Below are 14,772 nucleotides of genomic sequence, written 5' to 3' on the forward strand. Positions count from 1 at the left end.
AGAAAAGAATAAATGAGTTCATCAAAAAGTGGAAATATTGAAGAAAGTATTGCATACCTGCAACCTAGCAAAAGCTTCCTTTCGCTTGAGATCCTCCCCTAGAGACCATTGGTACTTCAAATATGAAAACATTACTTGAGGAGGCCCATGGTATGGTAAATTTCCCGGAGAAGATTCTGGGTCATACTGAATACAATTAAACACAAGAGTGAGTTATCTAACAGAAAATAGGATTAACACCAACAGCATGCCATTTTTTTTTGGCTTTAATAGACATGCACCACTGACCTGTAAGAGTTTGAATAATGTAGATCGAGCCTGACTAATTCGACCACTTTTTCGGCAAAGAGAAGCAAACTTGAGCCAAGTGTCTATGTCTTCTGTTGGAGGGAGTACAAGTGCTCGAACTACAAGAAGTGCTTGCCAAACCTGTTACATTTCAAGATTACACCTACTTAATCTGCATCTGAAAATATAACATTTGGATCATAAAAAGGAAAACATGATAGATAAGCACATCCAAAATTGTATTGACGGGTTTACAAAAGAAAAAAAGAACGCATACATTTAACAAAAATCTGCACAAATCAATGCTAGAGATACTTTTTAAGTGCTATAAGAAGAATTGTAGAAAAGCAATTGTCAAGTCTTATAATGAGAGCTTGGCAAATATATAAATATATATATATAGGGTCCCGTTCGGCACCCAACCATTTGCCCAACATGTTTTGTCCTACATGGGTTAGAAGTTCTAGAATAGGCTGATTTTTGGTGAGGATGATCTCTATGGTGAGGAGATCATCCTCACCAAAAATCAGCCCATTCCAAAACTTCTAACCCAATCACAAATGATTTACAAAAAATGGATGGTCCACGATTTTTCAACTTGTAAACATGGGGTTAGAAGTTTTGGAATGGGCAGATTTTTGGTGCGGATGATCTTCTAACCGTAGAGATCATCCTCACCAAAAATCAGCCCATTCCAAAACTTCTAACCCATGTAGGACAAAACATGTTGGGCAAATGGTTGGGTAATGGTTGGGTGCTGAACATTTCCCACATATATATAAATAAAAGAGTATATCTATATATTAATGACAGAGTAAATGGACATAAACACCCTTACATAAAAATAATAGAAGAGAAAAACAGAAAAAATAGTAAACATTATTTCCAATACTCCCTCTCAAACTGAGGCAAATATATCAACTAAACCCAATTTGACAAGATGAGAGTTAGAGATAGAAGGACCAATAGACTTCGTAAGCATATTGGCAAACTGATCTAAAAGAAGATACAATAATTTTCTAAAGAGCGCAAAATCGAACTTTCACTCTGAGAAAGTAAACATCAACCTCTATATGCTTAGTTATTTCGTGAAAAACTGAGTCAGAGGCAAGTATGATGGCAAACTTGTTATTAAAAAGAAAGAACCAGAGATAGAAAATCTCAGCTTTGTCAGTAAAGATCTAAGTCAAATAAGCTCACAGGTACCAAGGGTCATAGCCCGATACTCAATTTCAGTAGAAGAACGAGAAATTACACTATGTTTCTTACTTTTTCATGAGATCAGATTACCACCATGGAAAGTACAGAAATCAAAGGTAGATCTCTTATCTGTAAAAGAACCAGTATAATCAGCATCAATGAAGTAAGACAAATGTGGCTGAGCAGAAGACCAGGACGAGACTTAAAGTAGTGAAGAATACGATAAATTGCATCAAGATGAGAGGTACGTGGAGCATGTATGAACCGACTGACTACACTAACAGCAAAAGTCAAATATGGTCTAGTGTTAGTCAAATAAATCAGACGGCTTACAAGTCTCTAATAAGAAGAATGATCAGATAAAAGATCACTAGATTTGGTATGAAGGCAATGATTCTAATTGATAGGGGAGGAGATAGGACGATAATCAAGCATCCTAGTGCTCTGAAAATCCAATGTGTATTTGTGCTGAGATAGCGAAAGACCACGGCGAGAGTGGACCACTTCAATCCCCAACAAATACTTGAGGGAACCTAGGTCCTTAACCTCAAAAGCACAACCCAATAGCATCTTAACTTTGTCAATCCACTGTGCATCATCTTCAGTCACGATAATATCATCTACATAAACTAAAATAATGGTGCAACGATCATCCACTCCTCGACGAATAAAGCAAGTAGGATCCGAGTAGCATCTAGAAAACTCCATAGATAAAATAACCTCAGAGAAATGTTGAAACCAGGCTAGCGGGTACTACTTCAGGCCATACAAAGATTTTAGAAAACGACAAACCTTCCCCGAATACTCTCTTTGAAGACAAAACCCAGGAGAGGGTCCATGTAAATAACTTCAATTAAATCACCATTTAGAAAGGCATTCTTCACATCGAGTTGGTGAAGGGACCACGAGTGACATGCAGCTAAGGAGAAAAGGAGGCGAAGAGTAGAGAATTCGGCTACAAGAGCAAACGTAGTACCAAAATCTTTTCTTAGAGTCTACGTAAAGCCTTTAGCAACGAGGCGTGCCTTGTACCGATCAACAGTACCATCCGCAAGATATTTAACACTGAAAACCCATTTACAACCAACAGTCCGATTCAAAGGAAAGGGAACAAACTCCCAGGTGTGATTTTTTTGCAAGGCATCCATCTCAATTGTCATGGTTCCAGTCCATTGAGGATCTCGCAATGCCTCTGATAAAGACCAGGAACTTGAATAGAATTAGTAGCGGTAAGATAGGTTTGATAAGAAGGAGAGTCCCTGATAGGAAACAAACTGGGCAATAAAATGATCAGTTACACACCCCTGGTTACCTTTGCGAAGCACAATAGACAAGTGAGAGTCAGAAATAGAAGGAATAGGAGTAAAAGTAGAAGAGGGTATACATGAGTCCAAGGAAGAGGTTGGCAAGGTGGGAGAGGGGTGAGGGAGACGAGAGTAAACCTTAAGCGTCTACAAAGATGAAGATGGAGAGAACCGAATATGCTAGCAATATATGAGAGGAACCTTGCAAAAGAAAAAAGTCCTACAAAGAAGATGTAGTACGAAAGTAAGGAACATTTAAAAAAAATGTATATCCAAAGAATAAATTACTTGATGAGAAAGGGGATTATAGCAACAATACCATTTTAACATAGATGAGTAACTCAAGAAAACATACTGAATGACTATCATCTAATTTCGTATGATGAGGGGTCTTGTCCTGAACAAAACAAGTACACCTAAAGACTCGAAGTGTAATTGGGAAAAGAATGCTATCAGGTTGAAGAACATGAAGAGGCACATGTCCCCCTAAGGTGCGACTTGAACGCGGTTAAAAAGAAAAACCGCAGTGAGGACTGCCATATTCCAGTATAACTTGGGAACATGCATCCCTCGAAGAAAACATCGAACAATGTTTATAAGTTGGCGATTCTTGCGTTCTGCCACCCCATTTGATTTCGGAGTATAGGGACAAGTAAACTAGTGAAACATACCATACTTGTGAAGATGGGATTGAATCCAATCAGAAATATATCCCCCCCCCCCCCTCGTTATTAGACCTAAGAGATTTAACAATGATGTTATATTAAATCTGAATCATTTAAAGAAAATTTACAAAAATAAGTACGTCGGAATGAGAACGCATCAAATAAACTCAAATACAACGAGAATAATCATCAATAAATGTAACATAATACCTATGATCATTAAAAGCAGTAACAAGGGAAGGCCCCACACATGAAATGAACTAAATCAAATAGTGTATTAAACCGATGTATGCGAGAAGTATAAGAAGCATATGTTTAAAAAGCTCACATATAGAACACTGAAACTTATGTCTACTACAAGAAGTTTTTAAAACGGAAAATAAAGAACGTAAGTGCTGAAAATTAGCATTCCTAAACGAGTATGCCATAAATCTAAAGTCTAAGAAGAAAAAATATGACTCCCAGATAAAGAAAACACAAAAGCCAGAACAACAGTAGATTGAAATCCAAACAGGTACAGCGCACCTTTTATACCCCTTACCAAAAATCTTCCTCGAAGTCAGGTCCTAAAGATACAATGGATAGAAAAAAAAGGTCACGGAGCAATTTAGAGATTTGGTAATACTACTCACAGATAAAATGTTAAGAGATATGTGACGAACATGAAGTACAAAGTCAAGAGAAAAATCAGAGGATAAGGGGATAGTACCCTTATTGTGGATAGGAGTAAAGGACCCATCAGCAAGACGAACCTAAGTATGAGTAGCAGGGAAAATAGAAGTAAAATGGCTAGACTCATCGGTCATGTGATCAGAGACACTAGAATCAATTACACAAGTCAGAGGAGCAACAGACTTACTCAGCACGGGGAGCAGACAGTCCCAAAGAAGAGGTGGTAGAAGATCACAACAGATGGGGATAGAGCCGAAAGCAACGGGCCTCATGGCCAATCTTCTTACAATGGTTGAAGTAAAACCACTCCCTTTACCACGACCACGGCTTCCACAGCCACGACTCCCAAATCTTTGGGCACGAGTCAAAAAAATCCCGAATTGACTACTAAAGCCATCTGATTTGTAGCTGCAGCAAAAAGAATACCAGGGGTCTAAGAGAAAATAATAAAACGACGACGCTCATTTCTACCAATAGTCGCAAATGTCTCAAACAAATAAAGTAAAGGAGTGGTGTTAAGGATTTGGGTCTGAAGTGCCTCAAACTCAGGACTTAAACCCATGAGAAACTGGTATGTCTGATATTGAGCAATCCTCGTAACCACATATCCGTCTGCCTCTGCAGATAACTCAGCCATAAACTCATAATGAGACAACTCCTCCCAATGAGACTGAAAAAACCCAAAATAATCCACTACACTTTGAGTCCCTTGGGTAGCCTAGGCAATGTCCATATAAAGCTCATAAAGTCTCAAGTCATTCCTAACATGCACATATGTCTGAGTAAGGACTGGCCACAGGGATGAGACAGTCTCATGGTACAGAAACATGATATAGATGCACTACTCCATGGAATTAAATAGCCATCCAAGAATAGTACAATTGTCGATCTCCCATTGTTCAATTTGGGATTAGTGAGAGGTGGCCTATTAATGACAAAAACCATCCAGATTTACCTCTACTACCCAAATAAAGTCTCATAAACTTAGACCAAGACTACAAATTCCGACCATCTAATAGGGCACTGGTAATGCGTTGGGCTGAGGAATTTTCCCCAAGAATAGTGTTGGAATCCCTGGTCTCTTGATGCAATGTCATTGCTCACTACAAACAAAAAGGAAGTAACTTTAGTTTGAAGGGAGATCTCTTGTAATCTCAACCCAAAAGGGAATAAACCACGAGGTAAAGGGTAGCCTTCTAGTTGCAATCAGAAAACCAATAGACTTAACAGCTCCACACAACCCTAATTGCTGTTGCGGACCACCAAACAGCACCTTGCTGCTGTCGTAGGCCACAAGATTCCACCCTAGTTGTTGTCGCAGGGCTCCACATAGCCCTAGTTGCTATCGCAAATCACCCAACAGCACCCTGCTGCTGTCGCAAGCCTCAAAACTTCACCCTAGTTGCTGTGGTAGGGCTCCACACAGCCCTAGTTGCTGTCGCAGATCACCCAACACCACCTTGTTGCTGTCGCAAAGCTTCACACAGCCCAACAATGCTGTTTGTTGCTGTCGCAGGGCTCCACACAGCCCAACAGTGCTGTTTGTTACTGTCGCAAGACTTTACACAGCCCAACAGTCCTGTCGCACCACCCAGCAACACTCTCATAGGGCACAGGCACCCAACAGTACTTTGACAAACTAATCTTAGATAGAACCCTAACGTAGGGCAGAAAGCGAACCAAACAGCCTATGAAAGGCAAAAAACCCTAATGTAGGGCAGAAACTAGCACAAAAATCTATTGCTGCGTGTGAAAAACTGATAAAATCCCTATCGCAACATGTGATTAAGGGAATAAGAATCAAAGGAGAAGAAAAAAAAAAAACCCGAAGGAGAGACCTAACGAAGCTGCTTCTAGGCTATTAGGTCTCAAGATCTAGAGGTGTTGATGAAGGAAGAAGAGAGGAGAAGTGAATAGAAGAGACTTCAAGATCCCAAAGACCGAAAAGGGGAACCCAAGGGGAGTCGATGGGTCCTCTAAGGCTCCGATACCAAGAAGAATTGTAGAAAAGTAATTGTCAAGTCTTATAATGAGAGCTTGGCATGCATATATATATAAATATATAAAGAGTAAATAGACGTAAACGCCCTTACATAGAAGTAATAGAAGAGAAAAAAAAAAAAACAGTAAACATTATTTCCAATACTATACAAATTCTTAACTAAAGTGATATTTCACTGTAACAAATTATAAAGGAACAAAAAAAGGTTGAACCAAAACTTAAAAAATGTATTTACCTCAACATTCCGCTTTGTTCCTTGTATGCGTTCAGTCCACATATCACGAATCAAGGCTCGCCGCCCTTCAGAGACAGGGTTCTCCAATGGAAGAGTACAGTAATCAATGACCTGTAATACATTGAAGCATAGGTTCACACTAAATGAGACCCAAATTTGGCATGTTCATACAGAAAAAAAAAACCCTTAAACAAAGCTTAATGAGACGGAAAAATGAGATGAAGTAAACCTCCTCTAATTCCGACAACTGTTGAACCCGAACCATATTGTTGTAAGCACGATCATAGCTCTCTAGAACCTTTGCAAGAACAAGTAAATACTAAGTTACCAAAGTTGCCACAAAGCTGGATTTGAGGTGATAAAAGAAGCATTTTATTGAACTGAGCCAAAAAAAAAAAAATTTTGCCCAAATTTTGAATCATGAGTCAAACTAAGTAAAAGATCCGTGCAAGATGCAACCCCAAGTTAAATTATCATTGCAATATGAAATGGGAAATTACCATCTAATGAAGCAAGAACAACAGATGATGGCAAATTGATACAAGTATTCAAAATAAGTGCATAAAGCTTAAGGATTTTTGCCACTTAATAAAAAATTTCCGTCTAATGAAGCAAGAACAATGGCCAATTCACACAAGAATCCGAATTAAGTGCATAAAGATTTAACATTTCAACCAATTAATCGTCATTGGCACTATGGAAATAGTAAGCTGCAAATGCACTGACTTTTCACTTTATAATCTATAAGTCAAGGACTCCATTTACTGAAGATTTTCCCATGTCAATTCATTAGGCTTAACCACATGTTCTTTCTTAAGGGAGAGCACAATAAATATGGTGTTCATGTTTTGGTTAGGACCTATAATGACCCGCTATTGAACTTAGAAGATAAATATGTTTAAAAGAATTTATATTGCTGCTGAATATGTTACAATAAACTGGTTTAGGGAAGAAAAATCTAGAGTTTTGGCTGAAGGTTGAAGATGAGGGCATTTGGATCATTTTTATTAGTCTATGAGAAAAGATTGAGGTCAAGGAGGTCATGCCATTAATTTAAAAGCATATGGGGGGTATCTCAAATGTTCACCAACATGTGGGGATGTATGTCTAAATTACCCTAAACAAAAAAAGGGTTTGAACCCTCTCTTGTAGCAAAACAGAGAAAGAGAGAAGGGGGAGGGGGAAGAGGGCAGGGAGGGAGAGGGAAGAGGGCAGGGAGGGAGGGAGGGAGGGAGGGGAAGCGAGAGGGAGAGAGAGGGAGAGGGAGAAAGCGAGAGAGGTATGGTGTGTGTGGTTAGGTTAGTAAACAACCACACATGCTTTAAAACCCACACCCCGAACGGTGCCAAAGGCAGACTTAATGAAGATGACATAGAAAAGAAATAGAAGATAATTAGTTTTCCAGGGATTGGTGTCATCAATTTAGGTGGTGCTGTTGACTCCATTGCCACAAACCTCCGTGTTAGCAGATATTTTAGACAAGTCAAGCAGGCTTGACATTTGTGGGCAAAAAAATGTTCTAGTATAATATGAAACTATTCCGGAAGTACTTCCTTTTTTAGATTTATTGTCTTTCTCATCATTTAGTATACAAATCTCACCTGCGTAAAAAATTAGATAGCAAATTTTCATGATTGATTTTCTTTCTCATTTTAAACATTGGTAGTAGTTTTAAATAGTATGCAGAAAAGCCAACAAAGAACGAGTTGATTGGAATATCAAATTAGCTGTGTTCTTGTTCAGTCTCCATTAACTGGAAGGTGAAATAATTATATGGATCAAGATTCTTGCACACAGAAGGAAAACATTCAAAGGGGGAGTGGAAAGAAGGTGGTAAAACTATATCCTTACAAACTAAATGAATTTGCAACCACAGGGTGGCTCAAGAAAATTACCAGTGCTGCAAGCTCTGTGGCCAAACACTTCCTTGCTCTCTCTACATAATCGCGTGCTTCATCATACTAAGAGTTTAAAAAAAAAAAAAAAAAAGTAAACAATTATGCCTAAGTATCATAAGAATCAGGTGAAAAATAGGGAAACACAGAACTACGAAAAAAGGAAAATGTTCACCCTTCCACGACGAACTAATAGAACAGCCCTAAAGAAAGCACCATTGCTACTTCCATCACCAGTTGCAGCGGTGTTCCCTAAAGTCCGGGGCTTGGTTTCATCACCATCATCCAGTCGAGAAACATATTCTGCCATTTGATCCCACTCTCCCAGGTTCCAAGCAGCATTAGCAGCCTGCAACCAAATAAGAAGAACATGCAGTCATTGTTCAACATTCGGCTTTCAACCAAGAGCAAAACAGACATTGATCCCAAAATATTGAATGAATCAGGAATGTTCCGGATTGTTTTGGAAAGTTTTGGTTGGGAATGTCTTAATATTTCTCCTGGCCAGCCAACCATTGCCTCAAAACGAGATTTTACGCCTTGCCTGCAATTATAATGTAACAACCTAGCAAGAGATCAATAACAAACCATAGGTGCCATGTCCAACCGCGCAGCTGGCTCAGCTGGGGTCCAGTACTCCTTGCAGAGGTTATTAAGCTCTTCCCAACGAGCTAATGCAGCCAGGCATCGCATTCGTCCTACAAAAGTCATAAGATAAACAGAACAATTAGTCCGATGTTTATGATGCATAATCAAACAATTAGTCCTATAGCAACAATGATTAAAAATCAATTCCAATGGGTAAATCGGCCACTGGATAAGTGTTACATGCATATCCGCATCAGTTGAATACATCAGAACAGTCTAGAATAAGTCACTAATTGGCCCATTGATTGAGAATAGGCTCTTCTACAGCTTGGGTTTGGGTTCTGTAGATAAAGTCCATGATCTGAACGATCTATGCCAGGTAACAAGCCCAGGTATCGAAACTTGTTGTCAACAACATTATAACAATAGGAAAATATTGGTGCAATAATAACTTAATTAAAATGTGACTAAAACTTGAAGTTATGCAATATTTAAAACCATCCAAGTACAAAGATATTCTTGTTTTCATATCGCAATAATTATTTGTTGCTAATTCAGCAATAATATCAATCAAGATTCTATGGTAGAGGCTATTGGAAGTTGTAAGACCGATGGGTAACAACACAAATGATACTAGTTAGGCCATAGGAAGGGTGAGTCAAAATACGACCAAGCTATGGATGTGACTAGTGTAAATACAACTAAGTGATGGAAAAGAGAGTTGGAGAAGAGGGTAATGGAGTAACAAGGTAAAGAGTGACTAGCAACAATAAAAAAATATTTCTTTAGTATTTATCATGGCTCAGTTGGTTTGACACATTGCAAAGCGACTTTGAGGTCATGGGTTCAAATCCAGTTTACCTATCTGAAAAAAATGAACTTTCTAAATATTTTCACCATTTCTACAACATTTCCACTATTTCTATGAAAATCATATTTATTTCTATGGTAATCGAAATATTTCCATTTCCAAACTGATCGAAACAGACAACAAATTTGAACTTTAATACCTTAGCCCAATAAGGTCTGGAGAATCGACTGAGATGGTTTGGTCATGTTGCAATGAAAACCAATGTCGACACCAATGAGAAGGACCATGTGGATAAATTACTCTACAGGAACAAAAGAGGGACTGAAAAGAATATTGATTGAGCTAGTGATAAAAGACATGAAGACACATGAATTAATGGAAGAAGAAGGTTCAACTTAGCGAATACAATGTTTCATTCATTTTGACTTTGGATTTCAATTTCTGGGAGATCCACAAAGAAAGAGAGAGAGAGAGAGAAAGAGGTCCAGAAAAAGAGAGATTCAAAGAAAGAGACTCAGAGAGAGAAAGAAATGTGCTACTTGGATCATCGGAGTCACCAAATTTGTGCAGGAATTTCAAAAAAAGTCCTTCCTTTTCTTCTTCCTCTTCATCTTCCTTTTCCCACTCTTTGTCTCTCTTCTCGTCTCTCTCAAAGACTCAACATCTTAAAAAGCCTTGTTTTCATTTTTCAAACCATTGATATGCCCTTGACCTCAGTCTTCTCTCGAAGAATCACTCTAAATGGGGTGATTTAGAGAAGCCTCTTCATATTCTGTTAAATATTTGAGATATCCCTATGTTTTCTAAATGTTGACATGCCCTTGACCTTGGTCTCCTTTGAAAGATTACTTTTAAAGGCTAATATTATTGTTTCAAATGTTTCGGAATGTTTTGCCAATGTTTCGGCATCATTTCGGTTTTTAAGAAAACTGAAACATCGAAACAGAACGAGATTTTAAACCATGGGAAGTAGTGAGTTTAGAGAGATATGAATAGAAAATTAAGATTCGTTCAGCCAAAGCCAAATATTTGGGATAACGCTGTGGTGATGATGAAATTAAAAATAAAAAAGACAATATATAGAAAACTGCCACAATTTTATACATACCTACTGTAGCCTCCAAAATGAGATGTGGACTCGTAGCCTGAGATGCTTTGACAGTGTATGCCTTGAGAGCATCATCCCATCGCTGCAATTTTTCATACCTAAAGAAAGGAGACAATGCAATTAAGAACACTTTCTATTCATAAAAATGCATTTTATTTAAAATTTAAAAAGGAACATAATAAATTATATCAGGATGGGGAGGAGGTTTTAAGGGTTGTAAATTTGATGACTTCGTTTTCAGAAGAGACAGTTTGGTCCATAAATAATTTGTGATTCTGTTTTGCAGTTACCCATCACTAGTGAGTGCCTCTATAAATAGGATGAGTTTGCATGTTTCTGTTTTTCGGCCCTTTCTTCCAGTGAATCCCAATTTATCAATCAAACAGAATAAATAAAATACATCAGGATCTCCAGTAAGAGATATTGACTGGAAATGCATCAGGACCCTCCTTTTCTTAAAACAGAAGTAGAGAACAATGAAATTTAGGACAAATACATGGAGTTCTTCATTGCTTAAACGTACCAGGATTCCTTTAGCTGGACATCCAAATTTCGCTGGGCATAGGTCAGTATTCCAACAGCAGCCTGAGGAAACAAACCTTTATTACTAAACTGATAGAACACCGTAGGAAAAAAGAAATGATGAAGTTAGATGGTTAGCCCACAAAAACATAATTGTCAGATATAGATGAATAATAGACCTCATGCTGATGTAACTGATTATTTATATGTATAAGAGCTTCAACCACAAGAACTGGGTTTGCTTCCATCTTCTTCGAGCGTGCACCTTCAAACTCCATTTCTTTGTAGTGCAGAGCTTTTGCAAATGCTCGACACTGATGAAAGGTATTGTTTCAGTAAATCAAATTTCACATTAAAGAGGATCCATACAAATTCTAGTCATACGGTACCAATAGTATAGAGTAATAGTACAACCAGGAAACTTGATGAAACCTAACCTTTTCTGCCAGAGCACCAAGGAGTCGAATATCAATTGGAAGAGGTTTCTCATCATGTTCCATAAACTCCGCCTGTAAAGATCAGTTTTAGATATCTTCATCTGGTGCAAAACTATATGATTTCAAACACATTATTTGGACAACTTTTAGGAAGCAGACTAATTTCATAGAAATAATTCACAAAGCTTAAGCTAATATTCCTTCATTTTATTCTTGGTGTTAATTCTCCAGCTATATTTGGAAAGGAAAAGAAACAGTATATCTTTTCGGTGAATATGTTGAACTTTAAAAAAGTAATTTATTTCATTGACTAGCAAGTATGGAATTATAGCAAGTTTCAGTTTGTGATGAAATTCCATTTGCTTTTATACTCACTCTCATTCACTTGTATCCATGTTAAAAATGTAAAGAACTCGAGAATGATTAACACTTTATAACTCAATAGTAATCACAGACAAAAGTTAGTATCTAAAACTCAAGAATGATTTACACTTCATAATTCAATAAAAACCATAGATAAAAGTAGAAAATAATTAGTATCTAAAATTTGTATTTTTTATATTTTTTAGTTATGTTATTGCAATAACCTCAGAAATACCCAAAACAGCACTTCTGAAATTTTCTTTTCTAGTAGGAGCCAAGTGTGTCTACATGCCAGTACAGTGAGCTAAAGTAATTTAGACAAAGCATACCAAGTTAAGGAGTGTTGCCAGAATTTCAGGAGGAATATTTGGAGATGAAAATGCCATTTCGAGACTTCGTACTAACTGTTGCTGACTAGTTTCATTCAGTTGTGCCCAGCAACTAACAAAACCAGCTGCAAACAACTCACGTCCAACGAAAGGCTGCAATTTCTGAGTCAGAACCCAAACTTCAATCAAAGAATAATGTAAGTGAAAATGAGCTGTCGCACCTGCAATTGTGCAAGCCTTGCACAGGTTCGTAAAGCGGGGGAAGGAGATTCCTTGAGAAGTTCAATGCTAAAATGTCTCATCCATTCTGCCCAATCTTCCTTAGTACTGCGCTGAGAGGCCTCGCCAGCCGTCCGTAATCGGCCATCATTAACCTGTAAAAAAACAAAATCCAGTTTACTGTTCCTATCATAATTTTCTTTTAATAAATAAATAAAAAAAAAAAACGGGTATCAGACTCAATAAATTAGGTAAATTTTTGGTCCACATGATAAACTGCCTGTTTCTGAATAATATACCAGATAAAATCATAAAATAACATTAATAAATTAAATAGATTAAAAATATAAAAATTCAAACAAAAAAAAAAAAATGAAATCATGAAGTTATAACTTGTAGGTGAAAGTATGAAACATCTAAACTACAACAAAGTAACAATATCCAACAATAATATAATTTAAAATAATAATAATAATAATAATAATAATAATAGTAATAAAGCATTATCTATAACCACAGAATTTCTAGGCTCGTCACCATTTTGGTCACCAAAATCTTTCCTATGGTAGGGATCATGGTTTAAAATACTGGGCAATTCGAAATGTATCTACTGGTATGCACCGTTGTTGAACATTCCAGTGTTAAATAAGCATGGAGTCAATGCTTCGATGAATGTTTCGGTTTGTCTCAAACTATCTAGCTATATTTCATCTTGTCTCGGAATATATCAATTGAAACATTCTAATATGAAGCAAAACATAACGAAACAAAATCAGAAAGAAGGGACAAGTTTGAAGCAGTGACAATTTCTTGGGGAAAATACAATGGTTCCCCTCTACTTTTGATGAATATCCGAGATTCACACATGTTTTCAAACTGATGACACCTCCATTCACCTCGGACTTCTCTGAGATACTAATAAAAATGACCTAAATGTCCTCATCTTCAACCTCTAGCCAAAAAAAAAACACTAGACTTTTCTTGGAATATATCAATTGAAACATTCTAATATGAAGTAAAACATAACGAAACAAAATCAGAAAGAAGGGACAAGTTTGAAGCAGTGACAATTTCTTGGGGAAAATACTATGGTTCCCCTCTACTTTTGATGAATATCCGAGATTCACACATGTTTTCAAACTGATGACACCCCCATTCACCTCGGACTTCTCTGAGATACTAATAAAAATGACCTAAATGTCCTCATCTTCAACCTCTAGCCAAAAAAAAAAAAACTAGATTTTTCTCAGAATATATCAATTGAAACATTCTAATATGAAGCAAAACATAATGAAACTAAATCAGAAAGAAGGGGCAAGTTTGAAGCAGTGACAATTTCTTGGGGAAAATACAATGGTTCCCCTCTACTTTTGATGAATATCCAAGATTCACACATGTTTTCAAACTGACGACACCCCCATTCACCTCGGACTTCTCTGAGATACTAATAAAAATGACCTAAATGTCCTCATCTTCAACCTCTAGCCAAAAAAAAAACTAGATTTTTCTCCCCAAAACCTCTCAAATATAACCTCTAGGGTAAAACATTTGACCCTCATCTTATAAGTTCTAACTTGAGAGTATATCTCCTTAAACCTTCAAACTTTAAGAACGCAGTAGGATTTGGGGAGAAAAATGACAGATGTATAGATGCGTATTGGCATGAAAAAGTATGAAGTATTTGATAAAAATAGTCATTTTATAACCTAAAAAAAAAATTTTAACAAAATGTAGAACTATAATGCTGATTTTTAAGAATGTTTAGAAGAAAAAAATTTATGTTTTGGAATGTTTCATTCAATTAAGGTGAATGTTTTACTTTTTTTACTTGACTGAAACATTCATCCGAAACAAAATTTTAATCGTTGCTATTGATAGGCACTTCCACCTTTCAATAAGAAGGGAGTCTGTGACATAGATATACCAACCGTAAACCATAGTCATGTAAGTTGGTAGTTTTTTTTTTTTTTTGTTAAGTCAAGAATCTTTATTTGTATATATATATATATATATATATATATATATAAAAAGCATGGTCGAGATGACCATACAAAGAGAGTACAAAGAATAGAACACAGAAGCCAAAAGCCCAATTACAAGGAAATGCTACACACCCAGTCCTGCCTCCCTACAA

General features: G+C 36.9%; 1 protein-coding gene across 1 annotated transcript in view; it reads right to left on the reverse strand.

Moving 5' to 3' along the window:
• The window catches only part of TOR (target of rapamycin), a 67,202-nt gene that overhangs the window by 15,975 nt on the left and 36,455 nt on the right, over positions 1-14,772 (reverse strand). The window contains exons 27-39 of the mRNA XM_086435290.1: positions 12,641-12,793; positions 12,420-12,572; positions 11,728-11,799; positions 11,470-11,604; positions 11,292-11,353; positions 10,769-10,866; positions 8,850-8,959; positions 8,437-8,610; positions 8,262-8,327; positions 6,596-6,664; positions 6,367-6,477; positions 289-429; positions 58-186 (exon numbers count right to left, since the gene is read on the reverse strand). Coding sequence (XP_086291416.1) covers positions 58-186; positions 289-429; positions 6,367-6,477; positions 6,596-6,664; positions 8,262-8,327; positions 8,437-8,610; positions 8,850-8,959; positions 10,769-10,866; positions 11,292-11,353; positions 11,470-11,604; positions 11,728-11,799; positions 12,420-12,572; positions 12,641-12,793 — 1,473 coding nt within the window. The remainder of the gene's footprint in view (positions 1-57; positions 187-288; positions 430-6,366; positions 6,478-6,595; positions 6,665-8,261; positions 8,328-8,436; positions 8,611-8,849; positions 8,960-10,768; positions 10,867-11,291; positions 11,354-11,469; positions 11,605-11,727; positions 11,800-12,419; positions 12,573-12,640; positions 12,794-14,772) is intronic.

This window comes from Akebia trifoliata, chromosome 3, assembly GCF_017979445.1.
Source record: "Akebia trifoliata isolate Shusen 1 chromosome 3, ASM1797944v1, whole genome shotgun sequence".
NCBI classification, from domain to species: Eukaryota; Viridiplantae; Streptophyta; class Magnoliopsida; order Ranunculales; family Lardizabalaceae; genus Akebia; species Akebia trifoliata.